At 44.1% G+C, this 20,628-nt stretch overlaps 2 protein-coding genes across 14 annotated transcripts in view; one reads left to right on the top strand and one right to left on the bottom strand.

Annotated features, from left to right (window-relative positions):
• The window catches only part of ENOPH1 (enolase-phosphatase 1), a 38,008-nt gene extending 37,252 nt beyond the window's left edge, over nucleotides 1-756 (bottom strand). The window contains exon 1 of one of the 2 annotated variants that reach the window (XM_070791666.1): nucleotides 451-756. In XM_070791666.1, the coding sequence (XP_070647767.1) occupies nucleotides 451-534 (84 nt within the window). In that variant the 5' untranslated portion in view covers nucleotides 535-756. The remainder of the gene's footprint in view (nucleotides 1-450) is intronic. The other variant, XM_019963009.2, reaches the window with a different exon arrangement.
• A 734-nt stretch (nucleotides 757-1,490) lies between these two features.
• On the top strand, nucleotides 1,491-6,772 carry HNRNPDL (heterogeneous nuclear ribonucleoprotein D like). Of its 12 annotated transcripts, XR_002180960.2 has the most exons (9): nucleotides 1,491-2,134; nucleotides 2,935-3,103; nucleotides 3,200-3,361; nucleotides 3,833-3,964; nucleotides 4,134-4,248; nucleotides 4,786-4,956; nucleotides 5,257-5,348; nucleotides 5,720-5,824; nucleotides 6,511-6,772. XR_002180960.2 is itself a non-coding variant. In XM_019963005.2 (8 exons), exons 1-7 carry the CDS (start codon nucleotides 1,692-1,694, stop codon nucleotides 5,325-5,327), a joined length of 1,263 nt encoding a protein of 420 aa, XP_019818564.2. In that variant the 5' UTR covers nucleotides 1,491-1,691; the 3' UTR covers nucleotides 5,328-5,348; nucleotides 6,511-6,772. The 12 variants fall into 12 exon arrangements, 10 of the variants coding, with proteins under 10 accessions (XP_019818564.2, XP_019818563.2, XP_070647762.1 ...); XR_011567253.1 differs by lacking the exon at nucleotides 4,134-4,248; XM_019963005.2 differs by lacking the exon at nucleotides 5,720-5,824.
• Nucleotides 6,773-20,628: the final 13,856 nt, after the last annotated feature.

Genomic DNA, 20,628 nt, shown 5'->3' with positions numbered 1-20,628 from the left:
TACCAGAAAAGTCATCCTGACGCTTCAGTCTTTCCATTTTGCGGGGCTGGAAGCTTCAGGAACCACTAGATCGCGGCCGCCGACTCCCCAGGCCCATATTGGCACGAGGCAGTCGCTTACCTGCGGGGCGACGGGGCGCACACCTGCCCGGCGGGCGGCGCCCACACCTCTTCACCTTGCCGCCGCGGACCTGCCCACCTCCGCCCTTCTTCACCACCACCTCCGTCCCTTCCCACCCACCTGCAAACAACCGAGGGCAGGGACGGGGGAAGGTGAAGATGAGGAGAAAATGCATCCAGCAATCCGCCGCAGACTACCTCCTCCCACCCAAGTCGGAGCAAAGCCACACCGTCTCTCCCACTCCTCGTGTCTCTAGTGCAAGGTCTGCGATACTTTCAACATTTTGGGTTTAAAGCGTAAGTAACTGCCCCGCTCCCTTCCGCCCCTCACCTTCACGAAAGCAATCGGGGTTGTGGTACCTTCGATATCTAACAGGATCACAGTGACTTCGGCGGGCACCGAAAGCACGACCATTTCCCCACCCCACCGACTGCTACCAAGAGAATCGGCCTACTGGTAGAGAGGGCGGAGGGCGGCGCCGGCAGCGCCCCCAGCAAAGGGCTAGGCTTCTGGTGGCCCAGAAAAAGAGTCCCGGAGCGGATAACCGCAGCGCGGCCTGACGCACGAGGCGGAGAGGACTGGTCAGCGCCTCCGGACGTAGAGAAATCCGCAGCCCAAGGACCCTGAACTCGCCAGCTGCCCGGGGCGGGAGGCCCAGACCACGTGGGCAGAAAGAGAGGGCGGTCCTCACGAGGTTCCGAGGGGGCGGGGCGAGGCACGGTGCCGACGTCGATTGGCCGCTAGAGGGCCTCGAACCCGATCCGTCAAAATGGGGCCTCGCGTGGGCGGGAACAAAGAAGCGAACGCGGGAGACGGGTGTGCGGGCGCGCGCTCTCCGCAGACTGGTTGAGCGAGCGGGAGAGGCTCGGGGCACGTGCAGACGGGAGCCCCGCGAGTGGCGCGCCGGGGATGTGAGTGCCCCTTGCCCTCTACGGCACCTAGCCCCCTCCCTCCCCGCCCACTGCTTCGGCTTTGGCATTTTTTACAGTAATCGACCGGGTCCGCGCCCCTCCTCCCGTTCCTCAGCCACCGAAGGAGGCCGTTCAGGTCCCGGTCAGCTGGACGGCGTCGGCCGATCGGCTAGCGCGAGGCCCGCCGCGCCCCCCTCGGCCCGCGCGCCTGGGGCGGCAGCGGAAGAGGCGTCCGCGCCGCGCGGCCGCCCTGAGAGGCCGCCGCGCGCCCGCTTCCTGTTCGGCTGGTTCCAGCCAGCTCGAGGACAAAACACGCGTGCGCGCGGCGGGCGGACGGCTGGCGCGCTCGCCGCCTCAGCCGCCAGCGCCGGGCGCAGTCCGCCTTTTTCCGGAGCGGCGCGGCCACGGTGCTAATCGATAGCAGCAGCTCTGCGCTGGGGGAACCGAGGGCGGAAAAAGGCGGGGTTGACGGCTCTTGGCTGGGAGTGGGCTGGACCGGACGCCAGAGACAAAAGGCTCTCAAGGCAAGAGGGACTGTGGCGTTGCTCGGGATTCTGACCCCAGGACTCGCCCCGTCGTTGTTTCTCTTCTGACGCGTCTCTCTCTTCCCAACCCCGCGTCCCCTCACTCGCGACCTCGCTTCTCAGCAGGAGGGCCGTGATGGAGGTCCCGCCCCGACTCTCCCATGTGCCGCCGCCATTGTTCCCCTCCGCTCCCGCTACTTTAGCCTCCCGCAGCCTCTCCCATTGGCGGCCGCGGCCGCCGCGGCAGCTCGCCCCGCTCCTCCCTTCGCTCGCTCCCAGCTCCGCCCGGCAGGGGGCGCGCCGGGCCCAGCGCCACGTCACCGCCCAGCAGCCCTCCCGATTGGCGGGCGGGGCGGCTATAAAGGGAGGGCGCAGGCGGCGCCCGGATCTCTTCCGCCGCCATTTTAAATCCAGCTCCATACAACGCTCCGCCGCCGCTGCTGCCGCGACTCGGTCTGCGCGCCAGCACCTTCCGGCCGACCACTCCGCCGCTATGGAAGATATGAACGAGTACAGCAACATAGAGGAGTTCGCCGAGGGATCCAAGATCAACGCGAGCAAGAACCAGCAGGATGACGGGTACCGCACGCTTCTCGCCTCTCCCCTCCTTTCCCCTCCCCCAGCGCGCCGCACGCGCTCTTCGTCCCTCGGGATCCGCGCGCTACCTTTCCCCACCTCACCCGCCCATTCTTGCCCCGAGTCGATTCTCCCGCGTGTCCGCCGGACCCCACTAGATCGGAGGGAAGAGGAAAGTAGGAGACGGACGGGGTTACTGGAGAGCCCCGCGGAAGGTGGGGGAAGGGCAGAGGGTTTGGAGGCGGAGGGCGGCGGCGTCTGGGGCCAGAGTGCGCAGGCGCCGCGTGGGGCTTGAGGGGGAGGGGCCGGACTGGCCGCGCCGCACACTGCAGCTGCCGCCGCCTCTTCACTGTATCTGTTAGGGCTCCGGGCAGATTTTCTGGGGAGGATGCAGGGGGACCCTTGGTTTGGGAACCTGTAGGCGACTGGTGCCCAGATCTCCAGTGTGCGTGATGATGAGTTCTTCAGGTGGAACATTGACAGCTGAGGAAGACGGTGAACCTGAGTAGTGGGCGTTCACTTTAGAAAGTTGCATTTTCCTAGTTCGGAACGGTCTTTTAACGTGTTTGGTTGGCCTCGTTTAAACTTTGCCTGGTGCAGTGTGGAGAGCGAAGATTTGGATAAGTGACCTTGATGGAATTTGGGGCTTTTTGTGGTCTTTGGTTCCTGTGTGTTTGTAAACAGGTGACATTACTTGTACGTGGGTATGAATTTCCCCGTGCTTATAGTTTGTAGTAAACGTAACTTTAGAATTTAACCGTTTTAGCTACTGCTGTTTGTAAATAAACAACTTTTATTTCTAGTAAAATGTTTATTGGAGGCTTGAGCTGGGATACAAGCAAGAAAGATCTGACTGAATATTTGTCTCGATTTGGGGAAGTTGTGGACTGCACGATTAAAACAGATCCTGTTACTGGAAGATCACGAGGATTTGGATTTGTGCTTTTCAAGGATGCTGCTAGTGTTGATAAGGTATGAACCTGTTTGCATCGTGCTTCTTGTGTGCGTTTTGCAAGTCGTTCGGAGGGTTGGTTGTATGTTGTCAGATCACATAAATCTGTCTTCTAGGTTTTGGAACTGAAAGAACACAAACTGGATGGCAAATTGATAGACCCTAAAAGGGCCAAAGCTTTAAAGGGGAAGGAACCCCCAAAAAAGGTTTTCGTGGGTGGATTGAGCCCAGATACTTCGGAGGAACAAATTAAAGAATATTTTGGAGCCTTTGGAGAGGTGCGCCGTGCTTTTGTTTATGCGTATTCTCATTCGATACGTTTATGTAACATTTTGTCCCTGGCCCAGTTCTTACAGAATAAAGAGTTCGGTCAGGGTGGAATTAAATCATTGCTCAAGTCCCTCCCTTATCACTGCTTTATGTGTTACAATGGAAACTAGTATCTAAATTAATGGAAATTAATAGCTAATTTATTTCAGCAAAAAGGTGGATGCTTTGGTGTGGTCAGGATTGGAGTAGCATCTGTGGGGTACAAAAGGCTGTTGAGGTTTTCCTCTCCCCTCTAAATAAATGGTTTGTAGATAAGCCAGGTTACTCTACTTTGATGTTGATAATGAAACAATTTATACAGAAGTCAATTCATGAGAGTAACATACTTTGTTAAAGATTGTGAATGACTTGTGTCATTCTGAAACATTTTGGTAGCTTTTTAACTACTGGGTGATCTTGAGTGTGCATCTTGATTTCAGATTGAAAATATTGAACTTCCTATGGATACAAAAACAAATGAAAGAAGAGGATTTTGCTTTATTACATATACAGATGAGGAGCCAGTAAAGAAATTGTTAGAAAGCAGATACCATCAAATTGGTTCTGGGAAGGTAAAGCCATTTGGATTCTGTTCAGTGAACAGTGGGGTGGGTTGTTTGGTTTTTGTTTTTGTTTTTTTTTTTAAAGGGAAATTTCACAACCTGTTATGAGAAGGGAAAAAATGGCTTGACATTAGAACAGCAGTAACAATTTTGTATTCTTTTTACCTTTTGTTTATAGTGTGAAATCAAAGTTGCACAACCCAAAGAGGTATATAGACAGCAACAGCAGCAACAAAAGGGAGGAAGAGGTGCAGCAGCTGGTGGGCGAGGTGGTACTAGGGGGCGAGGCCGAGGTGAGACCTAATTCCAGGGAAATGACGCAGTGGTTTACGCTATCAACTGCTAAATATGAATAAGCCCATTGGAGAGTAAAGCCAAATTTAAACTGTTACAGCATGCAAAGTGCTCGTTTTAGTCCATGGGTTTTTGTTTTATTGGTTTCACTTTGAATAGCCACTCTGACAGTGTCAGTACTGATGGGAAAATAATACCATTGAATGTAATTAAGATTACATGATACACTTTGGCATAATAGGTTTTCTGTGGCAGGAGTCCTTGTTCTAAACATGCTTGCTGTCTTCTTGATTTTTTTATCCCCCATTAGATTTAGGAAACCTGATACTGGCACAGTTGGACTTTATACACACACCCCTCTTTTTTTTTTTTTTTTTTTAATGACAACTGTAAGTGATATTTTCTTGACCAGATAGCGCTGTAGATGTCCATTATTCCTTTTTAAGATTTGCAGAGTGAGGGACAGGAATGCATCATTTTATGTTAGGACTGGGGGTCAGAAGTTGTTTCCTAACAATCATTGTGCATTGTTTCAGGTCAGGGCCAAAACTGGAACCAAGGATTTAATAACTATTATGATCAAGGATATGGAAATTACAATAGTGCCTATGGTGGTGATCAAAACTATAGTGGCTATGGCGGCTATGATTATACTGGGTATAACTATGGGAACTATGGATATGGACAGGGATATGCAGACTACAGTGGTAAGAATATTTATTTAACTTCATAAACCAATGGTATTAAGATTTATCTCAACTCTGAGATTGTGTTATAGAAGTGTTTAGAGTTAAATTTTTGAGATGTAATAGTCACAGGGGGTTATACGGATTTAGTGACTCTGGTTATTATGAGCATTCTAGAATGTGATATGTGCCTAATTTATAGTGACTTAAAATACCTAATTCTATTTGGCATGCAGAATTTTGTACATCTAATAGCTTTTAAATATATAGCAAAACCATATCATTAAAAGCTAAGTGTAATTTTTTGTCTTTTCCACATAGGCCAACAGAGCACTTACGGCAAGGCATCCCGAGGGGGTGGCAATCACCAAAACAATTACCAGCCGTATTAAAGGGGACACTGCAGAAAACAGGTGTGTATCAGAGTTCAAGAAACCAGTAGAAATGTCTAATGTAATTTAAAGATCAATAGACAAATGAAAATGAGTAAAAACAAAATACCACGTAGCGTGTTTTTACTAAATTGTTAAATTTTTACTTGCTTTATGAGCCTGTTTTGCCTAAAGTGTCTATAGATCTTTAACTTTAAAGTTTTATCTCACTTTCTTTAGTAATACAGAAAAACTTAAGAGTTTTTCTGTTTGCTTTGTGTACCAGGTGGTCTAGAGGAATAATTAAACTTTTTAGAACTATTAACAGGTAAAGTACTGAAATGGGTACAACTTAAGGAAAACAAGAATGTTGTCTTCTAACTCTGACATTATACCTTGTTTGTACCCGCCAGCGGGAACTTCATTGCAGGCCGTGTGTCACCCTGACCACGTCTATCTCTGGGGGTCGCACGTTGCGGGCAGAGCGCAAGGCATACACCAGAAAACGCTGTCCTGTGGTATGGTCTCTTCCAACTTCATGTACCAGCGTAAAGATTAAAGTGGAAAACTTCAGACTTTGGCTTCTTTTTTAATCATTTTGAAGATTAAGTGTCTAAACTTAACTTAAATGGTTTTTTACAGGAGTTAAAGTACATAAATGCCTTTTTACAGCTTAATCATTTTGGTCTTCTGTTTAGTGTTGTATTTCAATTGTGGAGCCTCATTTTAAGTGTTCATTCTTTAAGATTTAATGCTTGCTTTTTCTTTTTATAGCTAATAGTGAAATCTACAAACCAAAACAAGAACTTTAAAATCTGGGATTTAAATTAAAGATCATATGCACATAGCAATTTGTTGCCTTGAAATACAAGCGTGTTAGAAATTCGTGTTTGTAATAGAATTTTACATGGCTTACTAGAGACACTTCTAGTAAACCTTCATCTAGCACAGTTCAATCTGTGAATATGAAAAGATTGTGTTCCCGGATTTTCTAAGTAAATTTTAATATCATATGGGAACTTCAAGGTGAGATGATGATGATGATTATAATTACCCAAACTGCATTTTGCCAATGAATTTGCATGTGATCTTTAATTATTGAAGAAAAGAATAAAGTGAGAACTTAAAACAATTCATGAAAGTGGACCTTAGAAAGCTTGCCGGAGTTGCACAAATCTAATTGCTATTTTGTTTTTGTTTTTAGGAAGAGATTGCTAAAGTAACCATCTTGCAGGAGGACATTGAAGATTGGTCTTCTGTTGATCTAAGATGATTATTTTGTAAAAGACTTTCTAGTGTACAAGACACAATTTGTGTCCAACTGTATATAGCCGCCAATTAGTTTTCTTTGTTTTTACTTTGTCTTTTGCTATCTGTGTTATGACTCTGTGGATTTGTGTTTATACAGACTTTATTTGTATGATTACATGTTAAACCTCAAATAAATGCTTCCTTATGTGATTGTTTTTCTGCGTCAGGTACTAAATAGCTCTGTAAAAGTGTAATTTTAAATAAGCAATAATTAACGCACAGTTTATTTTGTAGGGAGTCTTGCTCCATAGGAAGAGAAAACTGTGGTCCTTTATGAATAGCCAGCTGCAGTGTCTGCTCTGTTCCCCTTGTTTGTTAGATGTATTCTATGCTCTGGAGACTTCATTTTCCTCTCTAACTGAGGCTTCCATCATAACCTTTAATGTTGTTTCCTCTCTGCCTATCTGGAGACATTGTCATGAAAGTTTCTGTGGCATAGTTATACTGTTGTGATTAGTGGGAGCTTTCTAGTAGACCATGAGTCTTTGGTTATATTTTGAAAAGTAAATTTTTAATGGCACAAAGCATGCTGGTAGCTCCTTTATGAAGAAAATGTTTTGCTTTGTTGTCTCCGGAAAGGCATTTTTTTAATGGATTGTTGTATTCAGTGGTCTGCTAGAAAAAGCTTTGACTAATCATAATACCATAACTTTGTTTTCTTGATTAAAATGTCCAAATATACCCATTGCGGGGTTGGGCGGGGGGCGGGGGGCTAAAACTGTGTTATAGGAGCTACAGGTTAAGAATATCAGATATAGTTAGATTTTACACAACAATTTTGGCAAATAGGTATGAAGTTATTAAAGTTTGAACAAAACTTAGATTAAAAGATTTGAAGTAGTAGCTGAGTAAATTAATTGTATTCTATTCTGTTGGTTTTATGTCACGGCAAGCACTGAACTGAACAAAATGTTTTCTCCTGGGGCATTGTTAGGAAGCTGTACTGGGTGTTAACTGTTCGATGGTGTGAGTTCTTAGAAGGCATGGGTAGTAGGTTTCAGTCATTTTTTATGCGGTTAGTGCATGAGCTGAATAGTTGAGCATATTCACATTCAGACGTAAATGAATAATGGAGAAGGATAACCCTTGATTCTTATGTAAACGCAAGTCGTAAGTGTGACCAAGTCATGTCATTACAACACATCTTCCTGGTGCATTAAAAAGAAAACCTTTTAGCTCTAGATTTGGGAGGATATCCTAGATAAGTTTTACATTCAGTGTAGTTAACTGAGTTTAATGTTTTCGGTCTTGTTGCTTTGGTTTCAAGTTCGCCATTAGGATTGGCATACATGTTTACTTGTGGAATAGTTCACCTCACCTTCAACCAAGTGTAAATTTTTTTATGCTAATGAACCTGCCTCTTGTTTTCTTTGGTGCCTGCAACTTTCTTTATTCCAGTGATGTTTGTACTTGGTGGGCTATCAAGTTATAATGCTTTTGGCCTTGTTTTGCTCCTGTTTTGCTATTTGACCTTAAACCTAAGCTAAGTACCAGTGTTGGCTATTGCAAGGGATTGTTTATTCTTTCAACATGCAACCTTAGGGGACAGAAAGGAGATTTTCGTTTTAAGTTATGTTGTCAAGTCAGTAGGTGCAGTGTCTTTAGGGCAGTAAATCTTGTAAGTTCAAATATATGATTAGGTGACAAGTTGACATTGAGATTGTCCTTTCCCTGATCAAAAACGAATAAAAGCTTTTTTTAAACAAAATCCATACTCTTCAGTCAAGTCTTGATATATATAATTTTGAAGAAATACACTACATCGAGTGATTGTCTGAGGTCTTTTAGAAAAATGAAGTACCTATGACAGACATAACTCAATTAGCCTGTATTTTTCTTAAATATACTTCTTGAATAGTTTTGACCAAGTTGTGTGTGTTGCTCCTTACCCTTAGAGACACCTTAATTATTTAACAGTTTTATTGAACAGCATGTTAATATTTTGTAGTCTGAGATACATTTACATGATTAAGAATTAAGAGTTAAATTAAGATGCTTATTGAGATATTAACATGGATAAACAGCATTTATTCCATTCTCTTCCATGCATCTTTTTCATAATGGTGAAGGGAACTGGGTCCTTCGTCAAGATTTAATAGGATGTCAACCATAAGATGCTGTTTCACTAATTACATAATTGCATTTTTAATGCAGTTTTTAGTTACAGGAGGTAGAACTAATGGTGTGTTTCTACCATTTGGGTTTCTCCTACCCGTAATGCAAAATCAAGAGATGTCATTCTGTGAAAATAATTACCTCAGAATTGTCAACTTAACAGGGCTTTCCTAGTGACAGCTGGTAAAGAATCCGCCTGCAGTGCGGGAGACCTGGGTTCGATCCCTGGGTTGGGAAGATCCCCTGGAGAAAGGAAAAGCTACCCACTCCAGTATTCTGACCTGTAGAATTCCATGGATTGTTTATTGTCCATGGGGTTGCAAAGAGTCAGCCACGACTGAGTGCCTTTTGCTTCACTTTCAACTTAACAGAATTGCCATCTACTGTGGTTTCTAGATTTGTGGCTGCCGTGTTCTGCACATGGCATTTTAATTTAGACTTAATAATGTCTTTTTGTCTTGAAATACTAAAATTAGATGTGAGATTTCAGTTTTGGTTGAAGCGAAAATAGTTCATCACCTTTGCTCGACCACTGCATTTTATAAAACGTAGGAGAGAGTTTGCTGGTGTTCTGTGAATTTCAGGGAAATGCTGAACATTCTAAAGGCTGAGTTTGTGTTCCTTTAAGTGGCAGTTAAATTTCTGACTTTCTGTCTATTTGGGAGGAGTAACCCTATTTGGGGAAGTAGATTGTAAGTTCACAGGGTGACAGGGTTTAGGTGTGATTGGGGAAGGAATATTCAATGATCTCTGATTTCGTAAAGATAAAAATTTCAAGTAACAGTGCTTAAGGTTTTGGTTTCTCAAAAAACAGCACATGGTAGAAATACATGAGAAACACTACTACAGACAAGTTCTCACTTAATGCTTACCTCCTTTTGAGACTCAGCAAAAATGAGTTCTCTTCAGACAACAGAAGGAATGAATGTGGATACATAAACACTTTTAAAAAGACACATTGTAATTGACTTGTGGGATCTTAGTTCCCTGACCAGGATTGAACCCAGATCCCAAACAGCTGAAGGGTAACCACTGGAAAGAAAGTAAAAGTGAAAGTAGAGTCGCTCAGTCCTGTCCGAATCTTTGTGACCCCATGGGCTGTAGCCTACAACGCTCCTCCGTCCATGGGATTTTCCAGGCAAGAGTACCAGAGTGGGTTGCCATTTCCTTCTCCAGGAGATCTTCCCAACCTAGGAATCGAACCTGGGTCTCCTGCATTGTAGGCAGATGCTTTAGCATCTGAGCCACCAGGAAAGATGGCAGGAAGTAACCAATGGGCTGGCAGGTAATTGCCAGTATTTCCTGTCGATGAGGTTGCGCAAAGGCAGTTTCTTTAGAAGTATCTACTCAGAAATTCCAACCAGTCCATTCTGAAGGAGATCAGCCCTGGGATTTCTTTGGAGGGAGTGATGCTGAAGCTGAAACTCTAGTACTTTGGCCACCTCATGCGAAGAGTTGACTCATTGGAAAAGACTCTGATGCTGGGAGGGATTGGGGGCAGGAGGAGAAGGGGACGACAGAGGATGAGATGGCCGGATGGGATCACTGACTCAATGGACGTGAGTCAGTGAACTCCGGGAGTTGGTGATGGACAGGGAGGCCGGGCGTGCTGCGATTCATGGGGTCACAAAGAGTCGGACACGACTGAGCAACTGAACTGAACTGAACTCAGAAATTGTGTGTTGGCTGGTGAACATACACACAGGGTGGTGGATGAGACAGGAATGCCCAGCCCTGCAAAATAACCTCTGGAAAATCCCTGATTTTTCAAGTTGAAGGAGTTAGCTACTAGAAAATTAACTCATTTCATTTGGGATCTATTACAGTCCTATCAGGCATCTCTGAGGCTTAGGTTCAGTGTTTAGGAGTGATCTTACTAAGGTTGATGCCAAGATCTTTTGTAGGAAAGTAGGATTTTATTACAGTTGATTTATTCTGATGAAACGGGCCTAGATAAACTGGAGCAACTACTTACTCCAGTGAGAGCTGTCCTATGGGATTGACTCATTGCTTTGGTTGCCTTTGAACCAAGACATTTGATACATAGAAGTTCTTAGGCAATTCAGAGGGACCAAAAGAGGGTGTGTCAGTGAAGACTAAAATATAGCATAATTCCAGTATTTTTCATTATCAGGAAAGCCGCCTCATGGCCTTTATGTTGAATGGCTTATGTGTCACATATTGCTCTCATTATGTAGTGACATTTCTACATAAAGGCATATGGCTGTCAGAACATGTACAGTGATACTCGGCATTATAAAATCAATTTATTGATGCCAGGTAAAATAAAAAAAGCAAGTATTTCCATTAGCTCTTACACATATTTTAATGTGATTTTTTTCAATCAAAAATTTTAAACATTATTTTTGGTGGCACTGGGTTTGTTGCTGCCTGAGGGTTTTCTCTACTTGCAGTGAGTGGGGGCTGGTCTTCACCGGTGCAGACCTGTCATTGTGGTGGCTTGTCTTGCTGTAGAGTGCAGACTGTAAGAGTGTCAGATTAGTAGTTGTGGCTAAGGAGTTTAGTGGTGCTGTGGCATGTGTTAGCTTCCCAAACCAGGGATTGAACCCTGCCTCTGCAGGCAGATTCTTAACTACTGGACCACCAGGGAAGTCCTCATGTGACTTACTTTTAAAATACTGGAAATAGGACTACCTGCTGGCCCGGTGGTAAGAATCTGCCTGCCAATGCAGGGGACATAGGTTTGACTTCTGGTTTGGGAAGATTCCATGTGCAGGGGAGCAACTTCTGATGCCTCCATGCTCTATGGCCAAACAAGCAACAACTAATGAGCCCTTGTGCCACAACTGCTGAAGCTCACGTGCCCTAGAGCCAGCAAGTTGCAAAAAGCCAGCAGCAAGCTTGCATGCTGCAGCTGCCAAAGCCCCTGCACCCTAAAGCCCAAATTCCAAAACAAGACACCGCGACTAGAGAGTAGCCTCTCTTCACTGCCTGAGTGCAGCAACGAAGACCCAGCGTAACTAAAAGTAGTTATGAAGCAGCGTGTATATGTAAAAAAAGACTTTTTAATAAGATACTGAAAACAAGTCCAATAATTTTTGCTACTCTCTAGGACTTAACTATATACTCAGTACATCATTGGAGATAAGGAAAGAGAAAAGTCACTTTTTAGTATGTAATTTTTTTATAATTGGAAAAATGATAAAATATTTGTACAGATATAATTTTTAAAAATTATGCATTTGAATGACCAGAAAATAAACAGACCCCCAAATTACACTTTTGATCGCATTTTAAATGTCTATTTTTTCATATATATATATTTTTAGTTACAATTATGTAAAAATAGGACTTAGATCCTGTTATAACTAAGAATAACTTCACATGAATAACTTCACATATTCCTTCTTGGTTGGGGGGTGGGGTGTCGAGGAGGGTAGTCATACCACTCTTAGTTCCCTGATGACCAGAGATCAAACCCGTGCCCCCTGCATTGGCACCAGAGTGTTAACCACTGACTGCCAGGAAAGTTACCAGACATTCTCAACCAGGAAATAATACAGGCATTAATTGCTGTTCTCTTGACAATTTCATGGGAAAATACGGAGACTCTTTTAGTATAACTTAAGAGCAACCGTCACGGTTTATTAACCCCATTTAGGAGTTGCCATAGGAAAGAAGAAAAAGCACTATGTGAAGATGTCAAAGTTTCTCAAAAGTACTCTGTGAATCACTGCTAAGATCATACCCTATTCTTTTATGAATTTGCAATACATATTTACATTTCTGTGCATTAGTGCACTCCTACCTATAGTGTAAACAGTATCCAGATACATATAACTTCATGAGATAGAAAAGGCATTCAGGGACACCTTGGAAATACTAAAGTACTGTGTCAGATTATCTCAAGCAATCAGGTGAGTCACATAAATTCTTTGGTTTCCCAGTGCATATAAAACTTAAGTTTACACTATAGTCGACTAAATGTGTAATAGCATTATGTCTAAAAAATGTGTACCCCTTAATTTAAAAATACTGTTAAAAAGGTTTAACCATCATCTGAGCCTTCAGCAAGTAGTCTTCGCTGCTGGAGGGTTTTGCCTCAGTGTTGATGCTGCTGACTGATCAGGGTGGTGGTTGCTGAAGGCTGGGAACAGAAATGAGGTTTGCCACATTGAATGGTTTTTCCCTTTCATGATCAGTTTCTCTATAGCTCTTAGTGCTATTTAATATCTACTCACAGTAGAACTTCAGAATTGGAGTCAACCCTCTCCAGCCCTGCCACTGCTTTACCAACAAAGTTATGTCGTATTCTAAAATTTTTGAATCTTCACAGAATCTTCAACAGTAGTTTACATCTCAAGAAACCACTTTCTTTGTTCATCTGTAAGAAGCAATTCCTCTTCCATTTTATTGTGAGACTGCAGTAATTCAGACATATCCTCAGACTTCACTTCTAATTCTCTCTTGCCATTTCCACCACATCTCCCTGCTGAAGTCATGAATCCCCCAAAGTCATCCATGAGAGCTGGAATCAACTTCTTGCAAACTGGCATCTGACATTTTGACCTCATGAAGCACAAATGTTCTTTAATGGCATCTAGAATGGTGGATCTTTTTGACAGGGTTTTCAATTGACTTTGCCCAGATCCATCAGAGGAATCACAAAGCATGACAGCTATAGCCCTGTGAGGATGGACATTGCAGGGACTGATGCTGAAGCTGAAGCTTCATCTTTGGCCACCTGATGCAAAGAGCCAACTCATTGGAAAAGACCCTGATGCTGGGAAAGGTTGAGGGCAGGAGGAGAAGGGGACGACAGAGGATGAGATGGTTGGATGGCATTGCTGACTCGATGGACATGAGTTTGAACAAGTTCTGGGAGATGGTGAAGGACAGGGAGGCCTGGCGTGCTGCAGTCCATATATTTGCAAAGAGTCAGACACCACTGAGCGACTGAACAACAGCCTTACCAAATGGCTTTCTTCAGGAAGACTTGAAACTACTCCTTGATCCCTGGGCTGCAGAATGGGTGCTGTGTTAGCAGGCATGAAAATAGCAATTAGCTCATTGTGCATCTCCATCAGAGCTCTTCAGTGCATTGTCAATGAGCAGTAATACTTTGAAAGGAATCATCTCTTCTGAGTAGTTCTCTCAACAGTGGACTTAAAATAGGAAACCATGTTGTCAACAGATGTGCTGTCCTCTAGGCTGTGGCTATTTATAGATCACGGGAGATGGCTTCTTTCTTAAACATCAAGAAACAGCCTCTGCTGGCTTCAAACTTTTTTTCCTGCCACTTCCTCGCCTCTCTTGACCTTCAGGGAATGGAAGAGAGTTAGGACTTTGCTCTGGAGTAGGCTCTGGCTTGAGAGACTCTTGTGGCTGGTTTGGTCTTCTGTCCAGACCACTCAGATTTTCTCCATAACAACAGCAAGGTTGTTTGGCTTTCTTATCATTCATGTGTTCACTGGAGTAGCACTTCTAATTTTCCTCAAGAACTTTTCCTTTGCATTCACAACTTGGCTGTTTGATGCAAGAGGTGCACTATTAAAGCCTATCTCAGTTTTAGACATGCCTTCCTCAGGAAGCTTAATCATGTTTCGCTTCTGGTTTAAACTGAGAGATGCATAACTCTTGATTTCACCTGAACACTTAGAGGCTACTGTAGGGTTGTTGACTGGCCTAATACTGTTGTGTCTCAAACAGCAGAGAGGCCTGAGGAGAGGGAGAGAGGTGGGGGACTAGACAGTCAGTGGCGCAATCAGAACACACACTTTAGGACTCGCCTGGTGGTCCAGTGGTTAAGAATCTGCCTGCCAACACAGGGGACATGGGTTTGGTCCCTGGTCCTGGAAGATTCCACATATCGCCAGGCATCTGAGCCCACGCACCGCAACTGCTGAAGCCCACGTGTCCTAGAGCCCATGCTCCACAGTAAGAGAAGCCACTGCAATGAGAAACCCATGTACAGCAACAAAGACCCAGTGCAGCTAAAACTTAAGTTATTTTTTTTTTAAAAAGCACACACTTAATGATTGCATTCTTAAATGGGCATGGTTCCCAATGCCCAAAACAATTACACTTTTTAAATCGAGGAACACTGTTGGCAGAACACCATAACAAATATGAAAGTAATTTTAAAAGTTTTATATCTTTTGACAATTACCAAAATGTGATGCAGAGAAACTAAGTGAGCAAACGCTATTGGAAAAATGATAACAGTTGCTCAATACAGGGTTACTGCAAACTCCATTAAAAAAGAAAAAAGGATTAATAACATCTGGAAAACACAAGTGCAATAAAATGAGGTATTCATGTATAATTTTTCAAAAAATATTTACTTGCCTCTGCATTCAGCAACTATGGCCTTTTAAATAGTTCAATCCTTCTAAAGAAAATTAAGCAGGATAAAATTTTTTTTTTAAGTCTTAATTCTTAAGAGAATTAGGATCATGGCATCTCGTTCCATCAGTTCAGTTCAGTCACTCAGTCATGTCCAACTCCTTTCGACCCCATGAACCACAGCACACCAGGGCTCCCTGTCCATCACCAACTCCTGGAGTTCACTCAGACTCACGTCCATCAAGTCAGTGATCCCATCCAGCCATCTCATTCTCTGTCGTCCCCTTCTCCTCCTGCCCCCAATCCTTCCCAGCATCAGAGTCTCCCAATGAGTCAACTCTTCGCGTGAGGTGGCCGAAGAACTGGAGCTTCAGCTTTAGCATCATTCCTTCCAAAGATATCCAAGGGCTGATCTTCAGAATGGACAGGTTGGATCTCCTTGCAGTCCAAGGGACTCAAGAGTCTTCTCCAACACCACAGTTCAAAAGCATCAATTCTTCGGCACTCAGCTTTCTTCACAGTCCAACTCTCACATCCAAGCATGACCACTGGAAAAACCATAGCCTTGACTAGACAGACCTTTGTTGGCAAACTAATGTCTCTGCTTTTCAATATGCTATCTAGGTTGGTCATAACTTTTCTTCCAAGGAGTAAGCGTCTTTTAATTTTTTGGCTGCAGTCACCATCTGCAGTGATTTTGGAGCCCCCCAAAATAAAGTCTGACACTGTTTCCACTGTTTCCCCATCTATTTCCCATGAACTGATGGGACCGGATGCCATGATCTTACTTTTCTGAATGTTGAGCTTTAAGCCAACTTTTTCACTCTCCACTTTCACTTTCATCAAGAGGCTTTTTAGTTCCTCTTTACTTTCTGCCATAAGGGTGGGGTCATCTGCATATCTGAGGTTATTGATATTTCTCCCGGCAATCTTGATTCCAGCTTGTGCTTCTTCCAGCCCCGGGTTTCTCATGATGTGCTCTGCATATAAATTAAATAAGCAGGGTGACAATGTTATACAGCCTTGACGTGCTCCTTTTCCTATTTGGAACCAGTCTAGTTCCATCACTTCATAGCAAATAGATGGGGAAAAAATGAAAACAGTGGCAGATTTTATTTTCTTGGGCTCCAAAATCACTGTGGACGGTGACTGCAGCCATGAAATTAAAAGAACCACGCACATTGGAAGAAAAGCTGTGACAGACAAACCCAGACATCGCATTAAAAAGCAGTAACATCTTTGATGACAAAGGTACGTCTAGTCAAATCTGTGGTCTTTCCAGTAGTCATGTACCAGTCTTTCCAGTCAGTCATAAAGAAGGCTGAATGCTGAAGAATTGATACTTTTGAACTTTGGTGTTGGAGAAGACTCTTGAGAGTCCCTTGGACAGCAAGGAGTTCACACCAGTCCTAAAGGAAATGAAACCCGAATATTCATTGGAAGGACTGATGCTGAAGCTGAAGCTGCAGTACTTTTGGCCGTCTGATGTGAAGAGCCGACTTATTGGAAAAGACCCTGATGCTGAGAAAGACTGAAGGCAGGAGAAGGGGATGACAGAGGATGAGATGGTTGGACGGCATCACCGACTCAGTGGACATGAGTTTGAGCAAACTCTGGGAGATAGTGGAGGACAGGGAAGCCTGGTGTGCTGCAATCCATGAGGTTGCAAAGAGTCAGAAATGACTGAGCAACTGAACAACAAGAGAACTGGAAGAGCTGAAAAGGTAATGGGAGATTGACCTGGCTAAAATCTGACAGAAGATTAAAATCTAGAGAAGCAAACATAGCACTCAAATCTGGGTTTGATGGCCTCACTGGACTAAGGGCACAGAAGCCAAAAATGTAGGTCCAATCCCCAGTGGAGACTCTGATACCCCATTGCTCCATTAAACTAAGGGCTTGCAAAGGGCTACAGTTTCCAGGCGAGGGATAACCTGGATTCCTCATTTGGGTGGTTAAGGCAACTTCAGTCTCAGAATTTAGATTAAGATAGTGCTAGGAAAAGTTGGAGAAGGCAATGGCAACCCACTCCAGTAGTCTTGCCTGGAGAATCCCAGGGACAGAGGAGCCTGATGGGCTGCCGTCTATGGGGTCGCACAGAGTCGGACATGACTGAAGCAACTTAGCAGTAGCAGGAAAAGTAATGGAGAAGGCAATGGCACCCCACTCCAGTACTCTTGCCTGGAAAATCCCATGGATGGAGGAGCCTGGAAGGCTGCAGTCCATGGGATCGCTGAGGGTCAGATATGACTGAGCGACTTCACTTTCACTTTTCACTTTCATGCATTGGAGAAGGAAATGGCAACCCACTCCAGTGTTCTTGCCTGGAGAATCCCAGGGACGGGGGAGCGTGGTGGGCTGCTGTCTATGGGGTCGCACAGAGTCGGACATGACCGAAGCGACTTAGCAGCAGCAACAGCAGCAGGAAAAGTAAAGGGCCTCAAGAGCTTGAAAGAATCAAATGAAAACCATTATTTCATCCTAGGTTTCTGATTGTTTCTACAAATATTTGTTCAAACATAATGACCCATAAATAAAACCAGCACAAGTGAGAATCAGCACACACAGTGTACAATTCCAGGAAGCATCAGGCCTCCATGCTTATCATGTTGAAATAATATATAAGCTTGAAAATAGCTCCAGGGAAGAGGAAACTATAAAAACATGACAGTAGGTCTGATAAAGAATCAAACAGGACTTACACAAATAAAACAGCACAATAAATGAAATTAAAAGCAAAAGATAGGTGAGTCTAACCACAGATTGGGCACAACTTAAGAATACAGAACTGAAGGATGAATAAGAAGTAACAATCCAAAATGTATGGAAAGACAAAAACAAGAAAATTGCCTTAGAGAACCAGTGACATTAAGGATACAGTGGATAGATATAACATGTTTAATTGGAAGTTTAGAATATGAGGTGATATGGGGCTTCCCTGGTGGCTCAGTGTTAAAGAATCCACCTGCCAGTGTAGAAAACGTGGGTTCAATCCCTGATCTGGGAAGATCCCACATGCCTCAGAGCAACTAAGTCCATGTGCCACAACTCTTGAGCCCACGATCTAAAGCCTCAAAGCCACAACTACCGAAGCCCATGTGCCCTAGAGCCCATGATCTACAATAAGAGAAGCCACCACAACGAGAAGCCTGCTTACTGCAACTAAAGAGTATCCCCTGCTCACCAGAAACTACAGGAAAACCCATGCAGCAATAAAGACCCAGCACAGAATAAAAGGCAATGAAGAGATAAATGGCTGACATTTTTTTCAGAAGCTTTGGAAGACAATCTACGGACTCAGTATACCAATAAACTGTAAGTAACAAAAAATACTGAGAAATCTTTACAAAGGCTTATCATGGTGAAACCAAAATATTCAACCACAAAGAGAAAATCCTTAATACAGCTACATCTAGATCCAACCACCAGTAAGCACGAAATACAAGAAATAGAGGCACCTGTTAAACTACCACGAAGATGCAATGATCCAAATCTAGATTGTGGGAAATTCAGCTATTAGAATGTCCCACATCTTCAAAAAATAAATGACATAAATAACTGGGCAGTGGAGGTGGTTCAACTGTAAAAGACTTATGGTAATCAATATATATTATGGTAAGCAAGCATTTAAAGTGCAAATCACTATTTCTTTAATTATGACATGGTATGGGTTTCCCTGGTGGCTCAGTGGTAAAGAATCTGCCTGCCAGTGCAGGAGACAGGAGTTCAATCCCTCCTCTGGGAAGATCCCCTAGAGAAGGAAATAGCAATCCACTCCTGTATTCTTGTCTGGGAAATCCCATGGACATAGGAGCCTGACAAGCTACAGTCCATGGGGTTGCAAAAGAGTGAAACATGACTGAGCAACTGAACAAGTATGGATTTTATGGAAAATGGAGACTGCCTCCCCATATTTGGGGAATTCCCATCATATGAGTCTTGGTGAGAAGAAAAGAGTACCACTTAATGTCCTGCTGAAAAAACCACCTTTCCAAGTCCTAGAGCTAAAGCTGGGAGATTGAAAAACATGCAGACCCCTGGGGCACTACTCATTCCTCCTGCTTTTATCTGCTTTTTCTGTTGTTCAGTTGCTAAGTCCTGTCCAACTCTTTGTGACCCCACAAACTGCAGCACACCAGGCTTCCCTGTCCTTCACTATCTCCCAGAGTTTGCTCAAACTCATGTCCACTGAGTCAGTGATGCCATGTCATCCTCTGTTATCCCCTTCTCCTGCCTTCACTCTTTCCCAGCATCAGGGTCTTTTCCAATGAGTCAGCTCTTCAAATCAGGTGGCTAGAGTTTTGGAGCTTCAGCAGCAGTCCTTCTGATGAATATTCAGGACTGATTTCCTTTAGGATTGGCAGGTTTGATCTTCTTGCAGTCCAAGGGATTCTCAAGAGTTTCCTCCAGTACCACAGTCTGAAAGCATCAGTTCTTCAGCGTTCAGCCAACTCTCACATCCATTCATGACTACTGAAAAAAACATAGCTTGGACTATACGGACCTTTGTCAGCAAAATGATGTCTCTGCTTTTTAATATGTTGTCTAGGTTTGTCATAGCTTTATCTTCCAAGGAGTTCAGTTCAGTCACTCAGTCATGTCCGAGTCTTTGCGACCCCATGAACTGCAGCACGCCAGGCCTCCCTGTCCATCACCAACTCCTGGAGTCCACCCAAACCCATGTCCATTGAGTCAGTAATGCCATCTAACCATCTCATTCTCTGTTGTCCCCTTCTCCTCCTGCCCTCAATCTTTCCCAGCATCAGGGTCTTTTCAAATGAGTCAGCTCTTCACATCAGGTGGCGTCATTTAATTTTGTGGCTATAGTCACCATCCACAGTAACTTTGGAGCCCAAGAAAATAAAATCTGTCACTGTTTCCATCACTTCATGGCAAATAGATTCAGAAAAAAGTGGAAACAGTGACCGATCTACTCTTGTCCCAAGGGTCTGATCAGGCTTGTGTCTGCCTCCTTCCTGAGGAAGCCAGCGGTCCCATCTGAACAGCCTTCCTACAGCAGTGTCCCACTCTAGGAGGCTAGGCGGGAGTCCCAGACCAGTGCTGATATTGACACAGCAGCCAAGTTTATTGGCGCTAGGGCTGCCACAGTTGGTGTGGCTGGTTCAGGAGCCAGCATTGGAACAGTCTTTGGCAGCTTGATCGCTGACTATGCCAGGAACCCGTCCCTGAAGCAGCGACTCTTCCCTGTGCCGTTCTGGGCTTTGCCGTGGCTGAGGCTAGGAGGCTCTTCTGTCTGATGGCCCCCTTCCTCATCTTCACCATGTGAGACTCCGTGGAGGTCACCTACTTATCCTTGCTGCTCAACTCCAGGCCATGCCCAGTACTTTACCATTAAACACAGCATTTCTGGGACTTCCCTGGTGGTCCAGTGGTTAAGACTTCACCTTCCAATGCAGGGGATGAGAGCTCCATCCCTGATTGGAGAGCTAAAATCCCGTATTCCTCAGGCCAAAAAACCAAAACATAGGACAGAAGCAATACTGTAACAAATTCAATGAAGACTTTTTGTTAAAATCTGGTCCACAGAAAAAATTAAAAAATAATAATAATATTGAAAAAAAGAACTACA

Source organism: Bos indicus, chromosome 6 (assembly GCF_029378745.1).
Source record: "Bos indicus isolate NIAB-ARS_2022 breed Sahiwal x Tharparkar chromosome 6, NIAB-ARS_B.indTharparkar_mat_pri_1.0, whole genome shotgun sequence".
In the NCBI taxonomy this organism is placed as follows: Eukaryota; Metazoa; Chordata; class Mammalia; order Artiodactyla; family Bovidae; genus Bos; species Bos indicus.
The sequence above is the reverse complement of the archived record's forward strand: the minus strand, read 5'-3'. Positions and strand labels throughout refer to the sequence as shown.